At 38.2% G+C, this 20,343-nt stretch overlaps 1 protein-coding gene across 1 annotated transcript in view; it reads right to left on the bottom strand.

Annotated features, from left to right (window-relative positions):
- The window catches only part of PLEKHH2 (pleckstrin homology, MyTH4 and FERM domain containing H2), a 120,413-nt gene extending 102,362 nt beyond the window's left edge, over nt 1–18,051 (bottom strand). Inside the window, exon 1 of the mRNA XM_077749313.1 lies at nt 17,929–18,051. Coding sequence (XP_077605439.1) covers nt 17,929–18,051 — 123 coding nt within the window. The remainder of the gene's footprint in view (nt 1–17,928) is intronic.
- Nucleotides 18,052–20,343: the final 2,292 nt, after the last annotated feature.

The following is a 20,343-nucleotide window of genomic DNA, read 5'->3' as shown; positions in this document are numbered from 1 at the left end:
AATACATGGGAGATTTCTACACCAATTTTTTTGTGAACCCTCAACTGCTCTAAAAAATGGAAGTCTCGGAAAAAAAAGGACTGAATACTTTCTTAAAAGGATTGCTATGGTCTGAATGTTTGTGTTTCCCTCAAATTCACCTTGGAATCCTAATGCCCAATGTGAGGTGGGACTCTCACGAATGGGATTAGTTCTCTTATAATAGAGGTCCCACAGAGCTCCCTAGCCTCTTCTGCCAAGTGAAAATACAAGGAGGCTAAAACGCAGAGGAGGGTCCTAACCTGGCCTTGCTGGCACCCCAATCTCAGATTTGCAGCCTCCAGAATTATGAGAAATACATTTCTATTGTTCATAAGCTACGTGGTCTGTCATATTTTGTTACAGCAGCATGAACAGAGCCAGACAGAAATGGGTCCCGAGAGTGGAGTGCTGCTGTAACAAATACCTAAAAATGTGAAAGTGAGTTTGGAATTGGGTAATCGGTAGATGCTGAAGAATTTTGAGGTGTGTGGTAGAAAAAGCCTACGTTGCCATGAACAGATCATTTAAATTGCATTTAAAGCAATTCCAGTGAGAACTCTGAAGGCGAACAGGAAGCTGTAGAGAAAGCCTCATCCTTCTTAGAGAATACCTAAGTGGTTGTGAACAGAGTATTAGTAGAAATATGATGGACGGCAAAGGCCATTCTGATGAGGTCTCAGATGGAAATAAGGAATATGTTATTAGAAACAAGAGGAAAGGTGATCCTTGCTATAAAGCAGCAAAGAGCTTTGCTGAATTGGATTCTTGTCTTGGGGTTTTGTGGAGGGTAGAACTTGCGAGCGATGAAACTGGATATTTGGCTGAGGAAATTTCTAAGCCAAGTGCTGAAGGAGTGGCCTAATTTTTCTTGAATGCTTATAGTAAAATGTGACAAAAGAAATGATTTAAAGGTAGTTGATCAAAGAGGAAATAGAACCTAAAAATCTGGACACTTTTCAGTGTTTCCTTATTGAAAGAAATGGGAAAGTTTGTTCAAGAGAGGACAGGGTGTATCCAAAACCACCTTTTGATTAAGGGTCAATATGGGTTCGAACCAAAGAGTTAGGTAGCGACTGAAGAAGGAAAGTCCATGTGAAATGAAAAGGAAGGAATGAGGCTGGCTGTTGGACTTGGATTGTACAGGATGGGATCTAAGAGCTATGGCTTTGACGTTGGGCTATTCTTCAAGACAAGGAGGAAGGACCCTAAATGCAATTCAGAAATCATCAAAGTTGTCCCCTCAGTTTCACAAATTTTGGGTGGGGCATTTCCTTGGTTTCAACAGACCACACAACCTCCAATCAAACCAAAGTGATGTCTCCCAAAGCCATGGGGGGCGGGGGCTGACTCATGCCTAGCAGAGCCATTGGGAGCATGGCTATCTCCACTTAGATTTGGAAGGATGAAGCTGCCCAGAGCTGCGAGAGCACAACCCAAGCACAGGGCCACCTCAAGTGCAAGGCCACCAGAGAACCCCAACCAGGGCAATTCCCAATGAAGGCCATCAGGATGGGGCTATCCCTAGGATCCCAGACTGGTAGAACCATCAGTGTGCAACTCCAACCCATGTGAGCTTCCCTGAAAAGCCATTGGGCTGCGAATGCCCCTCAGGGTCTAGAAGGTAAGATCCCTCCCCACCGCCCCCCAAGTTGATCCAGAAGGTAGGACCTCCATCTCAGAGGGTCGAACATCTAAAGAGTATTCTCATGTCTTAGGATTTAATGTTAGTTGCCTTGTAGGATTTTGAGCTTGCTTGGAACCTGTTGCCTCCTCTTTCTCTCCTATTTCTCCTGTTTGGAATGAAAATACCTATCCTATGTCTGTCCCACCATTGTTATTTCAGAAACACATAAATCGTTTGATTTCACAGGCTCACAGCTAGAAGGGATTTCCTCATAATAAATCATACCTTGAGTCTTACCCATCCATGATTTAGATGAGACTCCGTACTTTATAGACTTGTAAGTGGATGCTGGAAGAGATAATTAAGACTTTTAGGGCTGTTGGGAGGGAATGAGTGTATTTTGTTTGAGAGCAGGACATGAATTTGAGGGGCCAAGGATGGAATACCATGATCTGAATGTTTGTGTCTCCCCCCAGAATTCAGATGTCGCGATCCGTACACCAGTGGTGGTGTAAGGAGGTGAGGTCTTTGGGAGGTGATGAGGTCACAAAGGTGGGGTCCTTGTGAATGGGATTAGTGCCCTTATTCTTAGGTAGAGATACCCCAGAATGCTCCCTAGCCCTTTCCACCATGTGAAGGTACAATGAGAAGTCCGCAATTTCTGAGGGGAAAGAGCCTTCACTTGACCTAGCTGTCTCCCTGACCTCAGATCGCCAGCCTCCAGAACTATGATAAATGTCTGTTCTTTATAAGCTACTTAGTCTGTAGCATTTTGTTATAGCTAAGCAAATTAAGGCAAGGACTACAAAAATATCTGGTCAGATTTATCTTTCTGAAGTTTGGTTTCTAGTGTTAAGAAGGCAGAAACCTTGTCTGTTTGTCTCACTGTTACATACCCTAACACAGGTCTTTATACACAGTAGGTATTCAATATATTACAGATTATTGAACAAAATTATATCTGCAAAACACTATGCATATATGAAGGGTAGTATTTTTACTGCTGCCAAATAACTTTTCTTCTGCTCCTATGGCACTGACTCCCTACCTTGTGTTATTTTCCCAACTGAAGTTGCTTAAAGAAAGACTTCATGTGTGAGGACCCTTTATATCATCCAAAACACCTTCCACATACCACCATACAGTAAAACTCTAAAAGCTCGGTAGCAAGCAATAAATAACCTTACAAAAAAAAAAAAAGATCTTTATAATGTCCATTATAAAAGGCATCACACAACACACTATTTCACAAGACTTGGTATATAAGGTTATAAACAAACAGGCTAAAAGTACTAGAAGGGAAAATTATATGTATATGACTGTACAAGTTAATTAAAAGCACCTACTGAAAAAGTCATTTTTGTTGTTGTTGTTGGTTTTTAATTGAAAAAAAAAAAAAAAAGGATAGCCTTTGGGGTGCCTGGGTAGCCCAGCTGGTTAAGTGACCAACTTCAGCTCAGGTTCGAGCCCCATGTCAGACTCTATGCTGACAGCTCAGAGCCTGGAGCCTGGTTTGGATTCTGTGCCTCTGTCTCTCTCTGTCCCCCTCCCATTCATGCTCTCTCTCAAAATAAATAAAAATTAAAAAAAAAAAAAAAGTAGCCCTTGGAGCACCAAGGTGGCTCGGTTAAGCCATTGACTTAAGTCGCTTAAGTCAGTTAAGCATCGGACTCTTGACTTCAGCTCAGGTCATAATCTCACAGTGCATGGGTTCAAGCTCCACTTTGGGCTCTGCAATGAGAGTGTGGAGCCTGCTTGGGATTTTCTCTCTCCCTCTCTCTCTGCCTCTCTCCTGCTCTCTCTCAAAAAATAAATTTAAAAAAGGAAAAGGGCAGCCCCTGAAATATCAATGTAGGGAAAAGTGGAAAGAGCACTAAAGTTAGAGGCAAGAAGACCTAAATTAGAATCAATTCTACTACTTATAAGCTATGTAATGATGGGTAAGTCATTAACTTCTCTTAGTCTTCATTCCTTATCTCTAAAAGAGGTAACATTTATCTCACAGTATTTACATGAAGATTAAACAGGAAAGTGTCCAGCATTGTATCTAATACTTAATGGGTGTTCAATGGATATTAACATAGCAGCATATTTCTACCATATGCATGTATTACTTTTATGAATAAGTTAGCAAGGTTGAGTTTAAAATGAACAAAGTATATTCAAGACATCTGGGTTCTAATTATAAAGTTTTATTTTTAAGTAATCTCTACACTCAGTGTGGGGCTCGAACTTACAATCCCAAGATCCAGAGTCATATGCCATACTGACTGAGCCAGCCAGGCACGCTCTGGGCTCTGGGTTCTAGTTCTTATTCTACTATTCAACAGTTTGACATTGCACTCTAAGATTCTTATTTATAAAATAAGGATAATATAACCTGCTCTACTTCCCTTACAGGAAGTTGTGAGGATAAAAATAAGAAAGCATGTCAAAGTGATGTCAAACAGCTGTTGGTATTTCCTTAATTATATGGTTGTGGGGCGTCTGGGTGGCTCAGTCAGTTAAGTGTCCAACTTCGGCTCAGGTCATAATCTCACGGTTTGTGAGTTCGAGCCCTGCATCAGTCTCTGTGCTGACAGCTCAGAGCCTGCTTCGGATTCTGTGTCTCCCTCTCTCTCTGTCCCTCCCCTGCTCACTCACACACTCTCTCTCAAAAATAAATAAACATTAAAAATTTTTAACAAAAAAAGATACATGGCTGTGATTGCAGTGTTATAATTTGAATGATAAAAATAAAAGCCACAAGTGTCCAAAAATGGAATTATCTAAATATATAGATAGATAGATACCATACACTCATTAAAAATGTACATAGATGGATGAAATAATATATTTGGCATTTGCTTCAATATAAAATAAGAAAGGAGAAGTGAGTTAGGGTACAGATGAAACAGGACTGATGCTGAGTTAATAATCATTAAAGCTGGGTAATGTTTACAGGGGGGATCTATTATATTCTGCTCACTTGTGTATGTTTGAAAACTTCTGTAATAAAAAACATTAGGGGCACCTAGGTGGCTCAGTCGATTGGTTGAGCATCTGACTCTTGATTTTGGCTCAGGTCATGGTCCTAGGGTCATGGGATCGAGCCCCATGTTGGACTCCTCACTGAGCCACAGAGCATGCTTGAGATTCTTTCTGCCTCTCCCACTGCCCCTCCCCCTTCTTTCTCTCTCTCAAGAAAAATTAAATGTAAGCAACATATTGAAAGATACAAGTAGGGGTGCCTGGGTGGCTCAGTTGGTTAAGTGTCCAACTTTGGATCAGGTCACGATCTCATGGTTCTTGAGTTCGAGCCCCACATCAGGCTCTGTGCTGACAGCTCAGAGCCTGGAGCCTCCTTCAGATTCTGTGTCTCCCTCTCTCTCTGACCCTCCCCTGCCTACACTCTGTCTCTCTCTCTCAAAAATAAATAAACATTAAAAAAAAATTTTTTTAAGAAAGATATATGTAAGTAGTATGTTGTAAGACAATATATGCAAATATATGCTAATTTGGCCATTCACTGCCTTTGTGAGGTCAGCTGCAGTGTAAGGAAGCAAGGATTTATGCCAGAATGCAAGAGTCTGAATGAATAGTAAAGTAAGTAGTCAGGTTTAGATAGCTACCAAAGATGGCCACCATCAGTTCCTTCCTCCCTATATGCACTTGCCATTTTTCCTGAGAGGTGAGGTCCAGTACACATGCTTTACATTGTAATAATAGAACTTGAAACTGAATGTGGTCCTTCCTTTGGACTCTGGAACGCTTTGTGACTTGCTGTGACCCACAGAATGCAGTGGAAATGACACAGTGCCATTTTGGGTCTAGATTTCAAAACTGTATTTTTTCGTTTTATAAAAACACACCTATATTATGAATTTTAAAAGTCTGTTGCTGTTGCAAAGCCATGGCAGACTAAGCCATTGAGGGCTAAATTATTCGCTGCAGTGTAAGATCTCCTTCAGTTTTATTAATTATCCAGCTCAAAATGTGATATCAACATACCCTGTTCCAGTCCATCCCCACACCACCTCAGGCTTTCTAAGGAGGTAGTTTTGTGCTAATGATGGGAAAACTACTAGTTCTCTCTAAGACAAGATGAGACAATTGAAGTCTTTCTGATTGCCTGACATTTTTCCATTATTTATACAACATTTAGCAACTCCTAGTATCCATCAAAGCTGAATAATTACTTAAATTTCAAGAGCTTAATTCAAAGCTTAAATTGAAGGAGCTCTTTTTGTTCTAGAAAATGCCCAGTTTCTAAAGCCTATTCTCTAAAGAAGAATCGGTGTGGGCTACCCTAACAGTTTCCGTACTCGCTGTTTTTGATCCTCAGCCCCCACAGCTATGAGTTTCCCATCCTTTCCCTCACCAAACCCCCCACCACAATGCTACCTTATATAGAGATTTTTTTTTTGTAATTACCACCAACTTCCCAACATTTCCTTATTCCCTTACCACATTCAGTTTCAAGTTCTATTTTTACAATATAAAGTATGTATACTGGCCTTTCTTTTTAAAAAGAGTTAAGGATAATCGCTTACAGAAATTCAGTCTATAGCTTGCAAAGCATCAGAAGGGGAAAAAGTCATGGAAGGAGGGAGATAAAGAAAAACTTCAACAACATGATGTGTAGAAATAGAATGCATTTATTTATAATTTTAGATATGTTTAAAGGGATTATCTCACTATTTGGATAAAGAAAAAAATCTAGCTACATAATACTTAAAGGCGCATACTGAAAAAATGACACTGAAAGGTTGAAAGTAAAGGGACAGAAAAATATCTCAAGCAACTATTACCTAAAAGCAGTATCAAAATCAGACAAGAGACCTTAATGCCAAAAGTTGCATTAGCAATAAAGAGTTGGTAATTATAAATTGGATAATTCATCAAGAACATGTAATAATCCTGATCCTGAATGAATCTAACCTCAAAATATATAACCCAGAAAGTTTGATTCTTTCCGATATACCCTGAAAACTCAAAATAAATTATTTTGTTTAGATGGTGATTTCATGGGAACATTTTATTATGAAGATTTCCTCCCAAAAGACTATACAAGTCCATTTACTTCATAATTCGATCTAATTGTTCTTTTGTTTTTGTTTATCAAAGCCATAAATACACATAAAGTGCCAACTAGTTCCATAAGATTTGTTAATAAAAATAATTACACTTTTTTTTTAAACATTTTTTATTTATTTCTAGGAGAGAGAGAGAGAGACAGCTTGAGCAGGGGAGGGTCAGAGAGAGAGGGAGTCACAGACTGAAACAGGCTCCAGGCTCTGAGCTGGCAGTCGGCACAGAGCCCGACGCGGGGCCCGAACCCACAAACTGCGAGATCATGACCTAAGCGAAAGTCGGACGCTTAGCCGACTAAGCCACCCAGGCGCCCCATAATTACACTCTTTCAGCCAATTTTTTTATATTTACTTTCATGTTCTAAACAACATGCTCCTTTTTTGTTGACTTTTAAAAATTTAATGATTTTCTACTTCCTCCCCTTACAGAGAATGAGGACGTAGCTCTTAGATCTCCTCACCATCAACATAGATACGCTCCCATTCTTCCAATACATATGTATCTTACCTTTGGTTAATTCACTATTCGGTATTAGTGTTATTGTGACCAGGGGTGATATTCAGAGATGAACCACATAGTAAACCATAGTTACTGGCGCACCTGGGTGGCTCAGTCAGTTAAGGATCTGCCTTCAGATCAGGTCATGATCTCAAGGTCCATGAGTTTGAGCCTCGCATCAGGCTCTGTGCTGACAGCTCAGAACCTGGACCCTGCTTCAGATTCTGTGTCTCCCTCTCTCTTTGCCCCTCCCCCACTCACACTCTGTCTCTCTCTCTCAAATATAAAATAAACACATAAAAAATATATTTTTTTAAAAAACCATAGTTACTTTTTCCTTTGCTGCATAACTTTTCCCCCTAGAGTTAAGTGTCTTGTTCTTTTATTTATCTAGCTTTCTATGAACTTATCAACGATTAAACTCCAAATTAAATCGTCTCTAAAGATGTTCATTCATTCCTGTTCCTCTTTAAACCTCTCCCAGAGCCTCTGATCTGTACCCATCTGGACTGACTCCCCACTTGCCAGGACACAGCTGTCTTCTTGGGAAGGCCCTTCCGCTTTTCCCCACGTTGGAACTCCTGTTTCTTGAATCCGATGGCTTCCTCCTTTTAATGGAGCACATCCTTCTGGAGATTCTTCAAGAAGGTTATATGGGAACTTGCATGTCTTAAAAATCCCATTCTAATTCCTGATTGTTCACATATTGGTTTTCCTCCCCCTCTGGAAGCTTGCAGAATCTTTTCTCTGGTGTATGGTAAACTTTCATGATGATGTGTCTTTGGGTGCAACTATTTTTATCTGTTGTGCTAGGTACTTGGTAGACCTTTTAATCCAGAATCTTGTGTCCTTCAATTCTGGGAAACTTTTGTGCCTGATTTCATCGATTTTGTCCACTCCAGAGACTTCCTATTATTCAGGCCTTGGACATGCTGAACTAGTTCTCTAAATTTCTAATCTTTTCTTACTTTGTCCATCTCTTCAACATTTTTTTTCTCTACTTCCCAGGTATTTACCTTCAGTTTATATTCCAACCTACTTATTAAGTTTACTATTTCTTCTACCATGTTTTTAATTTTCAAGAGTTTTTATTTATTCCCTGAATATTCCTTGTTTCAGGGATGCAATATCTTTTCTCTCTGGGAATATTAAGTGATAGGATTTTGCTTGCTCTGTTTTATTTCCTTTTCTCTGCATAGGCAATGTTGTGTTTTGTTCTGTTTTCTGATCATGTTAGAGGCTTTCCTTAGATGTCTGGTCATTCATGAGCTGTCTACTTACATTTAAGGTTAAGGGACTAAAAAGCTGCCTCGATGTTTTAGCACATACATGGGGCTTACTGACCATGAACTTTAACATTAGGTGATCTGGCTGGGCATTCTGTTGGCAAACCACTAATGGTCAGCACTACTTCCTCTTTCCTCCTGGGCTGATAAGATTTTCAGAGACTTTTAATCTCCCCCCATAAGATATATGCTTGTGCCGGCATTTTAGGAGCCGTGGAAGAGAGAAAGGTCGGAAGTGCGGGGGACAAGCTCACCATTAAATGTGCATATGTTCATTTAATCTCCTTGTTTTTGATGAAGCAGAAACCAAGTCTAGAATTAGGACTGGAGAGTCCTGGGTATCTCTTGGGAGCTAATTTCCCCACAGAATCCAGTAAAGACCTAGATCAGGAGTGATGGGGGCGGGGTGAAAATAGGGGGTATTAATGAGAATATGTAACCCTAGACTCAACTAACTCACTGAAATCTTCTCGCTTATCCCATGTGCCAAATGTCCAGCAGCTAAGCATTTACTTCCTGTTGAAAATGGCAATGTTCTCCTCTTGCAAAACTGAATAAATTGTTTGGAGGGCACCAATCCAACAACTATGGCATTTATGGGTTCATGATGCAGTAGGCAGTCTCCCACCCTCTCACTCTGAAACAACGATGGACAGTTGACCAGCACTGACTATTTACACAAAATTGCTGGTCAGCTTTTCAGATGTCCCATTTTTAAATATGAATGGATCACCAATCTCATCAGAAATTTGAGAAAAGTTTATAAGCTGAAAAAAAAGCATAACAAACATAAAAGTGGGAAATAATCTCAGAGGAAAGAAAAATAATTTGGGGACTAGAAGAGAACTTAAAAAAAATTCTAGTGTTTAGGAACCAGAAACTTTCCACTGTATTATTTTTCACAGCCACACCGTAAGATAGAAATTGTTATGCTCATCATGAAGATTAGGACGTTGCTGTTCAGGATGAGTATGCCTTGTATTAGTTTCTGCTCTGAGCCAGTGATATGGCTGGAATTTGAGTCTTTCCTTCATGTTCTGATTCCCTCCTCCTCTTTTAGTTGAACCACAGCTGCTTTGGCATCTATAAATTCCACACAGCATATAGTTATATGGAACCATATGAAAATAAGTCCCAAATACGTAAAACCACAGAATTCTTAGTTGGAAAGCATTTGTCTTTATTTCTATTTCTTTATGCTATGGTTTTTTTTTTAAATTTATTTTTTAGAGAGAGAGAGCACGAATAGGGGAGCAGGGCAAAGGGAGAAAGAGACAGAATCCTAAGCAAGCTCCACGCTCAGCACAGAGCCCAACATAGAGCTCGATCCCATGACCCTGGGATCATGACCTGAGCGGAAACCAAGAGTCGAATGCTCAACCAACTGAGCCCCCCAGGAAGCCCCCACCCCTGTACGCTATTTCTTTTAGCCTACGCATCTTTTATTGGTAACTTAAAGTCATACTAACATTCATAGCAGGAACAATTTTAAGTTGCATGCTCTCAAGGAACGTACCACAGAACGAGGCACAGAGACAGAGGTATAGCCAAGAGGGGCTAAATTTGGAATCTGAGATTCTCACATAATTCTACCACTAGATAGTAAGTAAGCTAAGAAGTGTCTCTTCAGATTTTGCGTGTATTCCTTACTTACATAACAATGGTTAAGGCAGGAGTAATGAATACCATATAACAGAAATTCAATAAATAGATATATGTTGAGCAAATGAATGAATGGATGAAGGTTTCAACTCTGTCCAAAAAAATTATTTACAAGCAAAGATAAACCTTGACAAACCTATGTTCCCACAACCTGTATTACAGATCATAAATACTGAGCACTTCACATTGCATTTAAGTAAATATATGTTAAATATTTCCAACAAAGTTTACATCACTTTAAAATGAGTTTAAACATAAGGGTGGTAGGAAAGGCAATACTTTGATTTGGGGTGAATGTTTTCATAATCATTCAGGCTGGAAAATAACTGAGCAAAATACAAAAAACAGAAGCAATGAGGGAGATATTCAAGTAAGTTTTCCTTTCATACTGTAAATTCTAATGTAAACCTTTAGGTCCATTCCAAAATCAATCCATCCCAAGTCACTAAAAGAAACTTGAAATAATCGGCTGCTCTACATCAGGCTTAGAACAAAAGTAGGAATTTTTGACAAACAGGCTATTTATTCAATAACAAATGCAGTAGCAAATTCTAAACCTAGTGTTTTGACTTAATACCGGAGAAGTGCCCTCTGTAGCCAGAGGAAACCTAGCAGCAAGTGGCAGAGACAACATGCCATTAACGCTGGATCCTAACACCACCACTCTTAATACTCAGTGTTCTCAGCACCGTATACAAATAAACTAGTTTAACAGATTGGTCACTTTAGGCAGAATATTTTAGGACCTTCACACTCACTGATGTGGACATCAATTCCCCACCAGGTATCTCTTCCTGATTTTTCCCCACAGAACCCATCACTGTTAGAAAGACTATCAGCATTTTAATTTATTTTCTTATAATAAATAATCTCTTCGGTCAGTTGCCCCCAAAAATGACATTTAAATTAGCCTCTCGTTATTAGTATATGAACAATTCCTGTTAGGTACTGAGAATATTAGGTGAGGCGACAGAGTGACTGCAGGGATATGCAGTTGAAATTGGATGGTCATGATGTTGTACTGGATCGTTACATGAAGGCAAATATTATGCTGTCCAGGGACTCCTCAGTCCTTTGAGAGAATCGTAGCCCACCTCATGGGCATCATATACACGAAAGGAAGGTCAAGTGGCCATCGCGACAGGAAATCCCAGACAGCGATGCTGTATCAGGTGACAGCAGCACTAGTTTATGCGGCCCATGCCAATGCTTAAGATGCCCAAAGGGAAAATTCTTCATATTTCCACCCATTTTTTTTTTTTTTGCTGAAAACCTAACCCGTAGAAAACAGCACTCACTTCAACGTAAAAAGAAACTTTCTCTTTTCCCTCCGTGACTCAACACTAACCAGTAATACTGTAAAGTCGGAAAACTACTTAAATCTCAGCTTCCCTGAAGAGTTTATATTTGGCATGCTGGAGATATTTCCAACACCATTCCTTAAATTCCTCTAAAGACCTCTCCCACTTATAGCAGTATTTGCCCAAGACTTCAATAAGGCCTTTTTCTTCACAAGTTTCAATATTCAAAGTTACTTGGAAGTTGTGATGGAAAAAAAAAAAAACGGTGCAAAAAATAGTTTTTTTAAATCTCATGTATTCTCCTACTCCATCTCCAAAAAACATAAAGTATATATAATTGAAATCCATCTTTAATTATAAAAACACTCCAAGATGATCTCATAAATTTTCCTAAAAAATAATTGACTGAGATGTCTCCTATTAATTGGTAATTACATTTGTTAAGTCACCTCCTTGTATGCGTAACCAGTGTGTCCCTTAAGAAAGATGTAGGAAAATAGGGGCACCTGAGTGGCTCAATTGGTTGGGCATCTGACTTCAGCTCAGGTCATGATCTCACCGTTTGTGAGTTCGAGCCCCAAGTCTGGCTGTGTGCTGACAGCTCAGAGCCTGGAGCCTGCTTCAGATTCTGTGTCTCCTTCTCTTTCTGCCCTTCCCCCAGTTGTGCTCTGTCTCTCTCTCAAAACTAAATAAACATAGGGGACGCCTAGGTGGCTCAGTCGGTTAAGCTTCCGACTTCAGCTCAGGTCATGATCTCACGGTTCGTGGGTTCGAGCCCCGCATCAGGTGCTGTGCTGGCAGCTCAGAACCTGCAGCCTGTTTTGGATTCCATGTCTCCCTCTCTCTCTGCCCCTTCCCCACTCATGCTCTGTCTCTCTCTGTCTCAAAAATAAATAAACTATAAAAAAATTAAAAATAAACATTAAAACATTTAAAAAGAAAGATAAAGAAAGATGTAGGAAAATAATAGTGAGTTATTTCTATGTTCTAGTCACTCTATTAGTTTCATCACAAAAAGTATGTAAGATCTAAGATTTAATGCCCACTCTACTAGTTGTTAGTTCTATGATATTGGGCATATTACTCAAATATTCTCAATCTTTTTTTTAATGCTTATTTATTTATTTTGAGAGAGAGAAAAAGAGAGTGCCCATGAGCAGGAGAGAGTCAAAAGGAGAGAGAGAATCTCAAGCAGGCTCCATGCTGTCAGCACAGAGCCCAACCTGGGGCTCAATCCCATGAACCATGAGATCACGATCTGACCTGAAATCAAGAGTCCAATGCTTAACTGACTGAGCCACTGAGGCACACCTCAAATACTCTTAATGTTAACATCTTGAGATTGGGGATAATAATAGTTACTTTACAGGGTTAGTGTGGGTTTTTTTTTTAATATTTATTTAATTATTTTTGTGAGAGAGAGAGCAGGAGAGAGACAGAGAGGGAGACACAGAATCCCAAGTAGGCTACGCATTGTCAGTGCAAAGCCTGATGTGGGGCTCGAACTCACGAACCATGAGATCATGACCTGAGCTGAAATTAAGAGTTGGACACTTAGCCAACTGAGCCACCCAGTTGCCCCAAGTTACTGTGGGGTTTAAACTAGCTAAAATGGTTGTAGTAAAAGCTTAGGAACCAGAGTTGGCACCTAGCATCAGCGGCCTTTAGCCGACACCAATAAAACAAAGAACCAGGATAGTTGGAGGAAAGAAAAGTTGGCCAGAATTCCTGGCAAAAATCTGAAGAATCAAATTAATATTCTCTCAAGAATCTTCAGCCTTGGCCTGCATCCATTTGAGGGGAAGGTCTGGAGAACTATTCAGGAGAAGCCTTGGGGCAGACTGGTCCTAACACAAAACCAAAGGTTATGGATGGGACCAGGCTGGCCTCTGGAATGCAAATTTGACTCAAGTTGGCATGTAGAAGCAATGCAATAGGGTTTGCTTTAAAAATATGTAGTGCTATGTAACTGCTAGGAATTTACCCANAAAAAAAAAAAAACAAAACAAAAAGTAAAAATATGTAGTGCTATGTAAACTGTTGTTACTACACATACACACACATCCTAATACACACAGGTACCTGCTCTCAAGCAGAGGTAGATTTAAATGTTGCATGGCTGAGGGGAAGACAGAATAGATGAGTGGCTAAGTTTATCAGAGGGAGCAAGGAATGTGGTAATAAAACCAGATTAGAGAGGCCATATAGGGTGATGGCTAAGCATTCAGGCTCTACTAGCAGAATACTCAGTTTCAGGGCGCCTGGGTGGCTTAGTCGGTTAAGCGTCCGACTTTCGCTTAGGTCATGATCTCGCGGTTCGTGGGTTCGAGCCCCGTGTCGGGCTCTGTGCTGACTGCCAGCTCAGAGCCTGGAGCCTGTTTCAGTCTGTGACTCCCTCTCTCTTTGACCCTCCCCTGCTCACGCTATCTCTCTCTCTCTCTCTCCTAGAAATAAATAAAACATTTAAAAAAAAAAAAAGAATACTCAGTTTCAATTCTTGTCTCCATCACTCACTTTTCAGCACAAACTTGGGCAAGTTAAATAACTTCTATGCACCTAAGTTTCCTCTTGGATAAAAATATATCCATATATTTTTACATACATATATATATGGTACTAACAATGTATGTCTAAAGAAGATTGCCCAGAACATAGTAAGCATCAGTTTCCCAATCTGTAAAATGCGAATAAAATGTCTTATTTCATAGCTTGTTATACAAATTAAATAAATCATACCTATAAAGTGCTTAGCACACAATAAATCAATAAATATTTGGCATTTTTATTAGAACATAGGTGGGTACCAAAAATAATTTTTAATCCAGGGAAAAATATTTCACAATGGAATAGAACAGAAAATATCGTGAAAAACATTTTTCCCATTTTAGTGTTGAATATATTTACTGGGAAACCATGAGTAACTTGGCATCCTTGTCCACTTTCCACTGTATAAAACACATCTGAATAATTCCATCTCCTAGATCTATCACAGGATCTAAGTCACAGATAAAAAATACAGAAGATGAAGAAGACAAAGAAGGAAGGAGAGAGAGAAACTAGGACTACAGGAGCAATTTTGAAATAATATTCCTTGCAATAGTCATTCACTGACAAAGAAAAAAATGAAGCCTAATGACATAAACTAACAACCAGAAATCTATTTGTAAATGTACTTATAGGAAAAAAATGACACTTTGAAAATCTGAAAAATGGGCACTCATAAAGAAACTTGTTGCAACATGCCTTCTAAAGGATAAATGTTGCCATAAAATTTAGAACTTAAAGGTCAATTCATTGAAACCCAAATAACATAACTCCTGTTTAGTCCACAAAGAAACCCAGAGAATATGGAATCAAGGGAATCAAGAAAATTTTAAGGAAGCTGTGGTCAACAGTGTGCTAATTGCTAAAAGGCTGATAAGGCAACACGTGGGAAGTGTCCATGAGGTTTAGCAGCAAGAATATAATTGGTGATCTTAACAAAATCATTGTATGGAGTGGCTGGGATTGTGGAAAATACTAAATAAATCAGCACAATCTGGGAAATGATTTTTATAGAGAGAGGAACAAAAGACTAAGCATGAGTCACTAACTGAGTTAGAATAAGCTTCCCTAACTTGGGAGATATTCAAACTGGATTTTTTTTTTCAGATTATAATTTTTATTCTAACAGTGGTAAATAAAGCAAACTGATACTGGGGATTTACTACACAAAGCTTATTACTGGGTCATCCTTTGACCCAAAGTAGTGAACAGCATAATTTTAACATTTCCATTTAAAAGATGTTAAAGCACAAAAATTCAACATGATAATATATGAAAGTTTAAACTGAATGATGTTTTCCTGAATTTTATTTGACCACCTCTGTACAAAAAAGAAAATGCTTCTGTGCCAAGACATTCTCAGCTAGCAGGTGCCTGGCCAGTTCAGTTGGTGGAGTTGGTTGATCTCAGGGTTGAGTTTGAGCCCCATATTGGGTTCAGAGATTACTTATAAAAATAAAATCTTTTTTTTAAAAAAAAGAGAGATTCTCAACTAGCAATGGAAGGAAGATTTAACATCTTTTCTTAAGTTGTTTTTTTTTTTTGTTCTGGTTTTGGTTTTTTGTGTTTTTTTGAGAAAAAGGGTGAGGGTATGCTGAGTGGGGGAGGGACAGCGGGAGACGGAGAAAGAGAATTTTAAGCAGGCTCCATGCCCAGCCCGGAGCCTGACTTGAGGCTCCATCTCACAAAGGTGAGATCATGACCTGAGACGAAATCAGTGGTCAGACACTTAACCAACTGATTTACCCAGGTGCCCCAAGACCTTTTTTGAAGATGTGATGCACATAACAGTCTCCATCCCAAAGGATAATGCAGACCAGGGTTTAAGAAACCACCTGTAAGTTCTCCTGAGCAGTTACGGATGACCGGTCATACTATTTATCTATCCATCTAGACAGCACTGTATAATGTAAGTCATCATCTAAGAAAGGCTAAAACCAAAACCATAAGAAATAACAAGTGTTGGCAAGGATGTGGAGAGAAAGGAATCCTTGTGTACTGTTGGTGGGAATGCAACTGGTTGCAGCCACTGTGGAAAACAGTATGGAGGTTCCTCAAAGAATTAAAAATAGAACTATCCTATGATCCAATAATCGCACTACTGGCTATTTACCCAAAGAATACGAAAACACGAATTCAAAGTGCACGATGCAAAGTGATATATGCATCCCTATGTTTATTACAGCATTACTTACAATAGCCAATCTATGGAAGCAGCCCAAGTGTCCATTGACAGATGAACAGATAAAAAAAGACACTGTATATGTATAAAATGGAATATTATTCAGCCACAAAAAGGAATGAAATCTTGCCATTTACGACAACATGGATGGATCTAGAGAGTATAATGCTAAGTGAAATAAGCCAGTCAGAGAAAAACAAATACCATATGATTTCACTCATATATGGAATTTTAAAACAAAACAAAGAAACAAAGAGACAAAAAAACCCAGACTTAACTACAGAGAACAAACAAATGGTTACCAGAGGGGAAGTAGGTGGGAGTTGGGGGGTGAATAAAATAGGTGAAGGGGATTAAGAGTGTACTTGGATTATTATATTGTATACCTGAAACTATTCAACTGCACTGGAATTAATTTTTTGTAAATGTTATGAATATTCTTTTAAAAAATATATTATGTGAGTTACATGTGTAATTTAAAATTTTCTAGTAGCCGTATTTAAAAAGTAAAAAGAGAGGCGCCTGGGTGGCTTAGTCGGTTAAGCGTCCAACTTTCGCTTAGGTCATGATCTCGCAGTTCGTGGGTTCGAGCCCCGCGTCGGGCTCTGTGCTGACTGCCAGCTCAGAGCCTGGAGCCTGTTTCAGAGTCTGTCACTCCCTCTCTCTCTGACCCTCCCCTGTTCACACTGTCTCTCTCTCTCTCCCCTAGAAATAAATAAAACATTAAAAAATAAATAAATAAAATAAAATTTTCTAGTAGCTGTATTTAAAAAGTAAAAAGAAATAGGTATAATTATTGTTAATATTTTCTATTTAATCTAATATCCAAAATGCTACTTCAGCATGTAATCAATATAAAAATTATTGCTAAGACATTTCACATTCTTTCTTCCATACTAAATCTTTGAAATCCAGGTGTACTTTATATTTCCAACACATCTCAATCTGTACTAGCCTCATTTCAAGTGCTCAATAGTGATTTATGACTAATGGTTGTATATTGGACAGTGCAGGTCTAGAATCTGGATTCCCTGCAAACAGGAATATAAGTTTTCTTGTTCACAGATGTAATTTTAGCATTCAGAAGAGTGTCTGGCACAAAATGAGCCCTCAGAGAATAATTGTTGAATGAATGAAGAAATGAATGAATGAATCCATGGGTTTTATATACATATATGCAAAACAATTCCTATGACATAGATGAAATTTTAATTACATGACTAGAACTATTAAGAGAAGCAGGTAATTATATTAAACTCAATTCTAGCCCAGCTGGTAGTTTAGCAATACACAGCTAGTCAATATAAATTCTTAAATAGGTACATACTTTCAAATACAGTATAAACATATTTTACCATCAATAGGGAACATTCTTCTATAACCACTTTAACCAGGATTTTCTTAAACATCTAGTAAATTAAAATGCTGTCACACTCCTCTAGTAAAATCAAATAAATTATAGCTTTTCTATCTGGAATGAATGAACTTCACATTCATCAAAAACACACAACTCTTACATATTCCATTAGTTCCCCCAAAGAAATGTTTTTTTGGTTTAATGTCCAATTCACACTGAAATTGGCAAAAGAATATGTCAGAAATAGCTTTAAAGTACTGACAAAAATTTAAATTATGTTCTTTATTTTAAAAATGCTTACTCCCAAAAGTACTGAGATTATTTAATGTAAATGAAATATGCCCCAAACGGGTGATTTTTGGCTGGAGAAAAAAGCTTACCTTCTCAGCTAAAAGCTCTCTTATCTTGCTTGCTTGAACTCTAAATTTCATGAGCTGGGACTCCAGAGCCACACATCGTTCTTTCCAGTCTACTGGTCCTTCTGTCTCAGTAAGCTCCGCCATATTTATTCTAGGAAAGAAGGCATCAAATGGCATATAACCTATTAGCATTCAGGATAATTCATTGCATCATCCTGTGTACAAATCCACATTACCATCTAATGAAATTATCCACATACAAATTTTTGAATTCTAAGACAAATTCCAGAACTGGTTATATAGCTCATCGAAAAAACTTAGTGGGAGACAGAGGTCAGGGTTTGAAGCCCAATGTGTCATTCAACCTTTATATATAACATATCCTTTTCAAGTCTCAGATTACCCAATCTACAAAAAGCAGGACACTGGTAATAACAAACCATTGTTCTTCATGAGTATGTTGCGAGGAACAAATTAAATACTGCTATTTTTAATAGCACTTTGGACACTATAATAGCACCATCTGAATGCAGAGTACTAGTACTATTTTAGCTCTGCTCATTAGGTAAAACATTGTCTTAATCTTCCAGTTCATAATTTTGCCACACTCCTAAATTTACAGAATTATCACAATTTGATTCAATTGGTAGCATGATAGAATAACCTAAGAAACTTCATCACCAGTGCTACAATTATAAGTTAGATGTGAATTACAATTATTACTTATAATCATTCTAAATTTGTCTAGATCCAAAATCTCTTTTAAGCCAAAAATCCTTTGGCATATTTAAAAAATTTGTTTAATTTTTTTTTTAATTTATTTCTGAGAGAGAGAGAGACAGCGTGAGCAGGGGAGAGTCAGAGAGAGAGGGAGATACAGAATCTGAAGCAGGCTCCAGGCTCTGAGCTATCAGCACAGAGCCCGACGCAGGGCTCAAACCCACAAGCCATGAGATCATGACCTGAGCCGAAGTCAGACACTTAACGAATGGAGCCACCCAAGCACCCTGCTTTGGCATATTTAACCAGGCAAAGTATTATGATCTTTGACACATTTGTATAATTATTTTTGGTCCAAGAAGAGAAAGGATATAAATATGAATTTGGACTTGCCTACATTAAGTAAATCTGGAATCAGTTTTTCCCCATAATATTAGCTTTCCTTTTGGGTGAGATTAATCCCAGGGAGAAGCACTGCAAGGTGGAAGCCAGTAGGCAGGGGAATTGGTTTTGAAATTTTGAAGTGCAAAAAAACTATTCATTTTCTCTGGTTCTGAGATTCATAAATGTTGTTTTAAATATTGATGTTTCATCAGGCCACTTGAATAAATGGCTTGATGATATATTTCTGAATTGCCCTTGGTATGAACAGATAAAATTTGTATTAGGAATGGATCTCCACAAGGAGCCAAGCCCTGGTCTCGGCATATATGTGACAGCAAAACTCTCCGAACCCCAGGACCGATCTGCAGTTGAAGTGTACTATTCTTCTGGTTTCTAAAAACATATGTTACTCACATATCATCCAAGTTGATTTTCTCGCTGCTTAGTGTAATATAACCCTTCCTAAACCTATACCAGTTTGTAAAAACTTCATGTTGCTAAATACCCACAGAAGATTGTTTTCCTAGTATAAATGTTGTTTTATGCCTAAACCAATTTTCATATGAATACTGACATTATCATTCAATAATTTAGAAATAAATAAAAGCAGAGTTACTCTACAAAGATTACAACTTTAGTAAGAGCACCCCAAGCATCTCAAAGCCTCCAGATGCTCCTAAGTTCTAGCCATAATTTAAGGGAAAGTTTTAATTGTAAGATGGGAAATCATTCTCTTTTTATTTCTTTGTTTTTATAGAAGCCTCACATCATTGTTTTCTGTTTTTTTCCTAAGGATCTTAGCCCTGTTAATGATGTTTATCATCTCCCACATTAGCATTTACTATCAATGATTTAGGAATAGACAATGCACTGTCAGTCACAAGCTTTTTCTCAATTCTGCTACTTCAGTTCTTTCCTCCTTAGCTTTAGAATGGGCAAGGGAAAAAAAATATGGACTAAATATTATAAAATAAAAAGCTGTCCTGAAACAGACACTGTTAAGTCTTGAATCACTTGTATCTTTACAGAGAGAGGTAGAAACATTGTTAAGCAAAAAGTGTCTAATTCATGCTGGTTGAGTTTCGCTCTACAATTAAAATAACTTGTGTATGCTCTACTAAAAATTTCTACAGTTTAAAAATAGCATAAAGGCAAAATAATAACATAAAGGCAGATAGTTTTCAATGGATAAAAATTAATCAATACAGTGTACCATGTTAATAGAATAATAGCCCAAAACCACATGATCATTTCAATCAATGTAGGGGGAAAAAATCTGACAAAATTCAACATCCTTTCACAATAAAAACATTCAATAAGCTGGTAATAGAA

This window comes from Crocuta crocuta, unplaced genomic scaffold, assembly GCF_008692635.1.
Source record: "Crocuta crocuta isolate KB4526 unplaced genomic scaffold, BGI_CrCroc_1.0 scaffold118, whole genome shotgun sequence".
NCBI classification, from domain to species: Eukaryota; Metazoa; Chordata; class Mammalia; order Carnivora; family Hyaenidae; genus Crocuta; species Crocuta crocuta.
The sequence above is the reverse complement of the archived record's forward strand: the minus strand, read 5'-3'. Positions and strand labels throughout refer to the sequence as shown.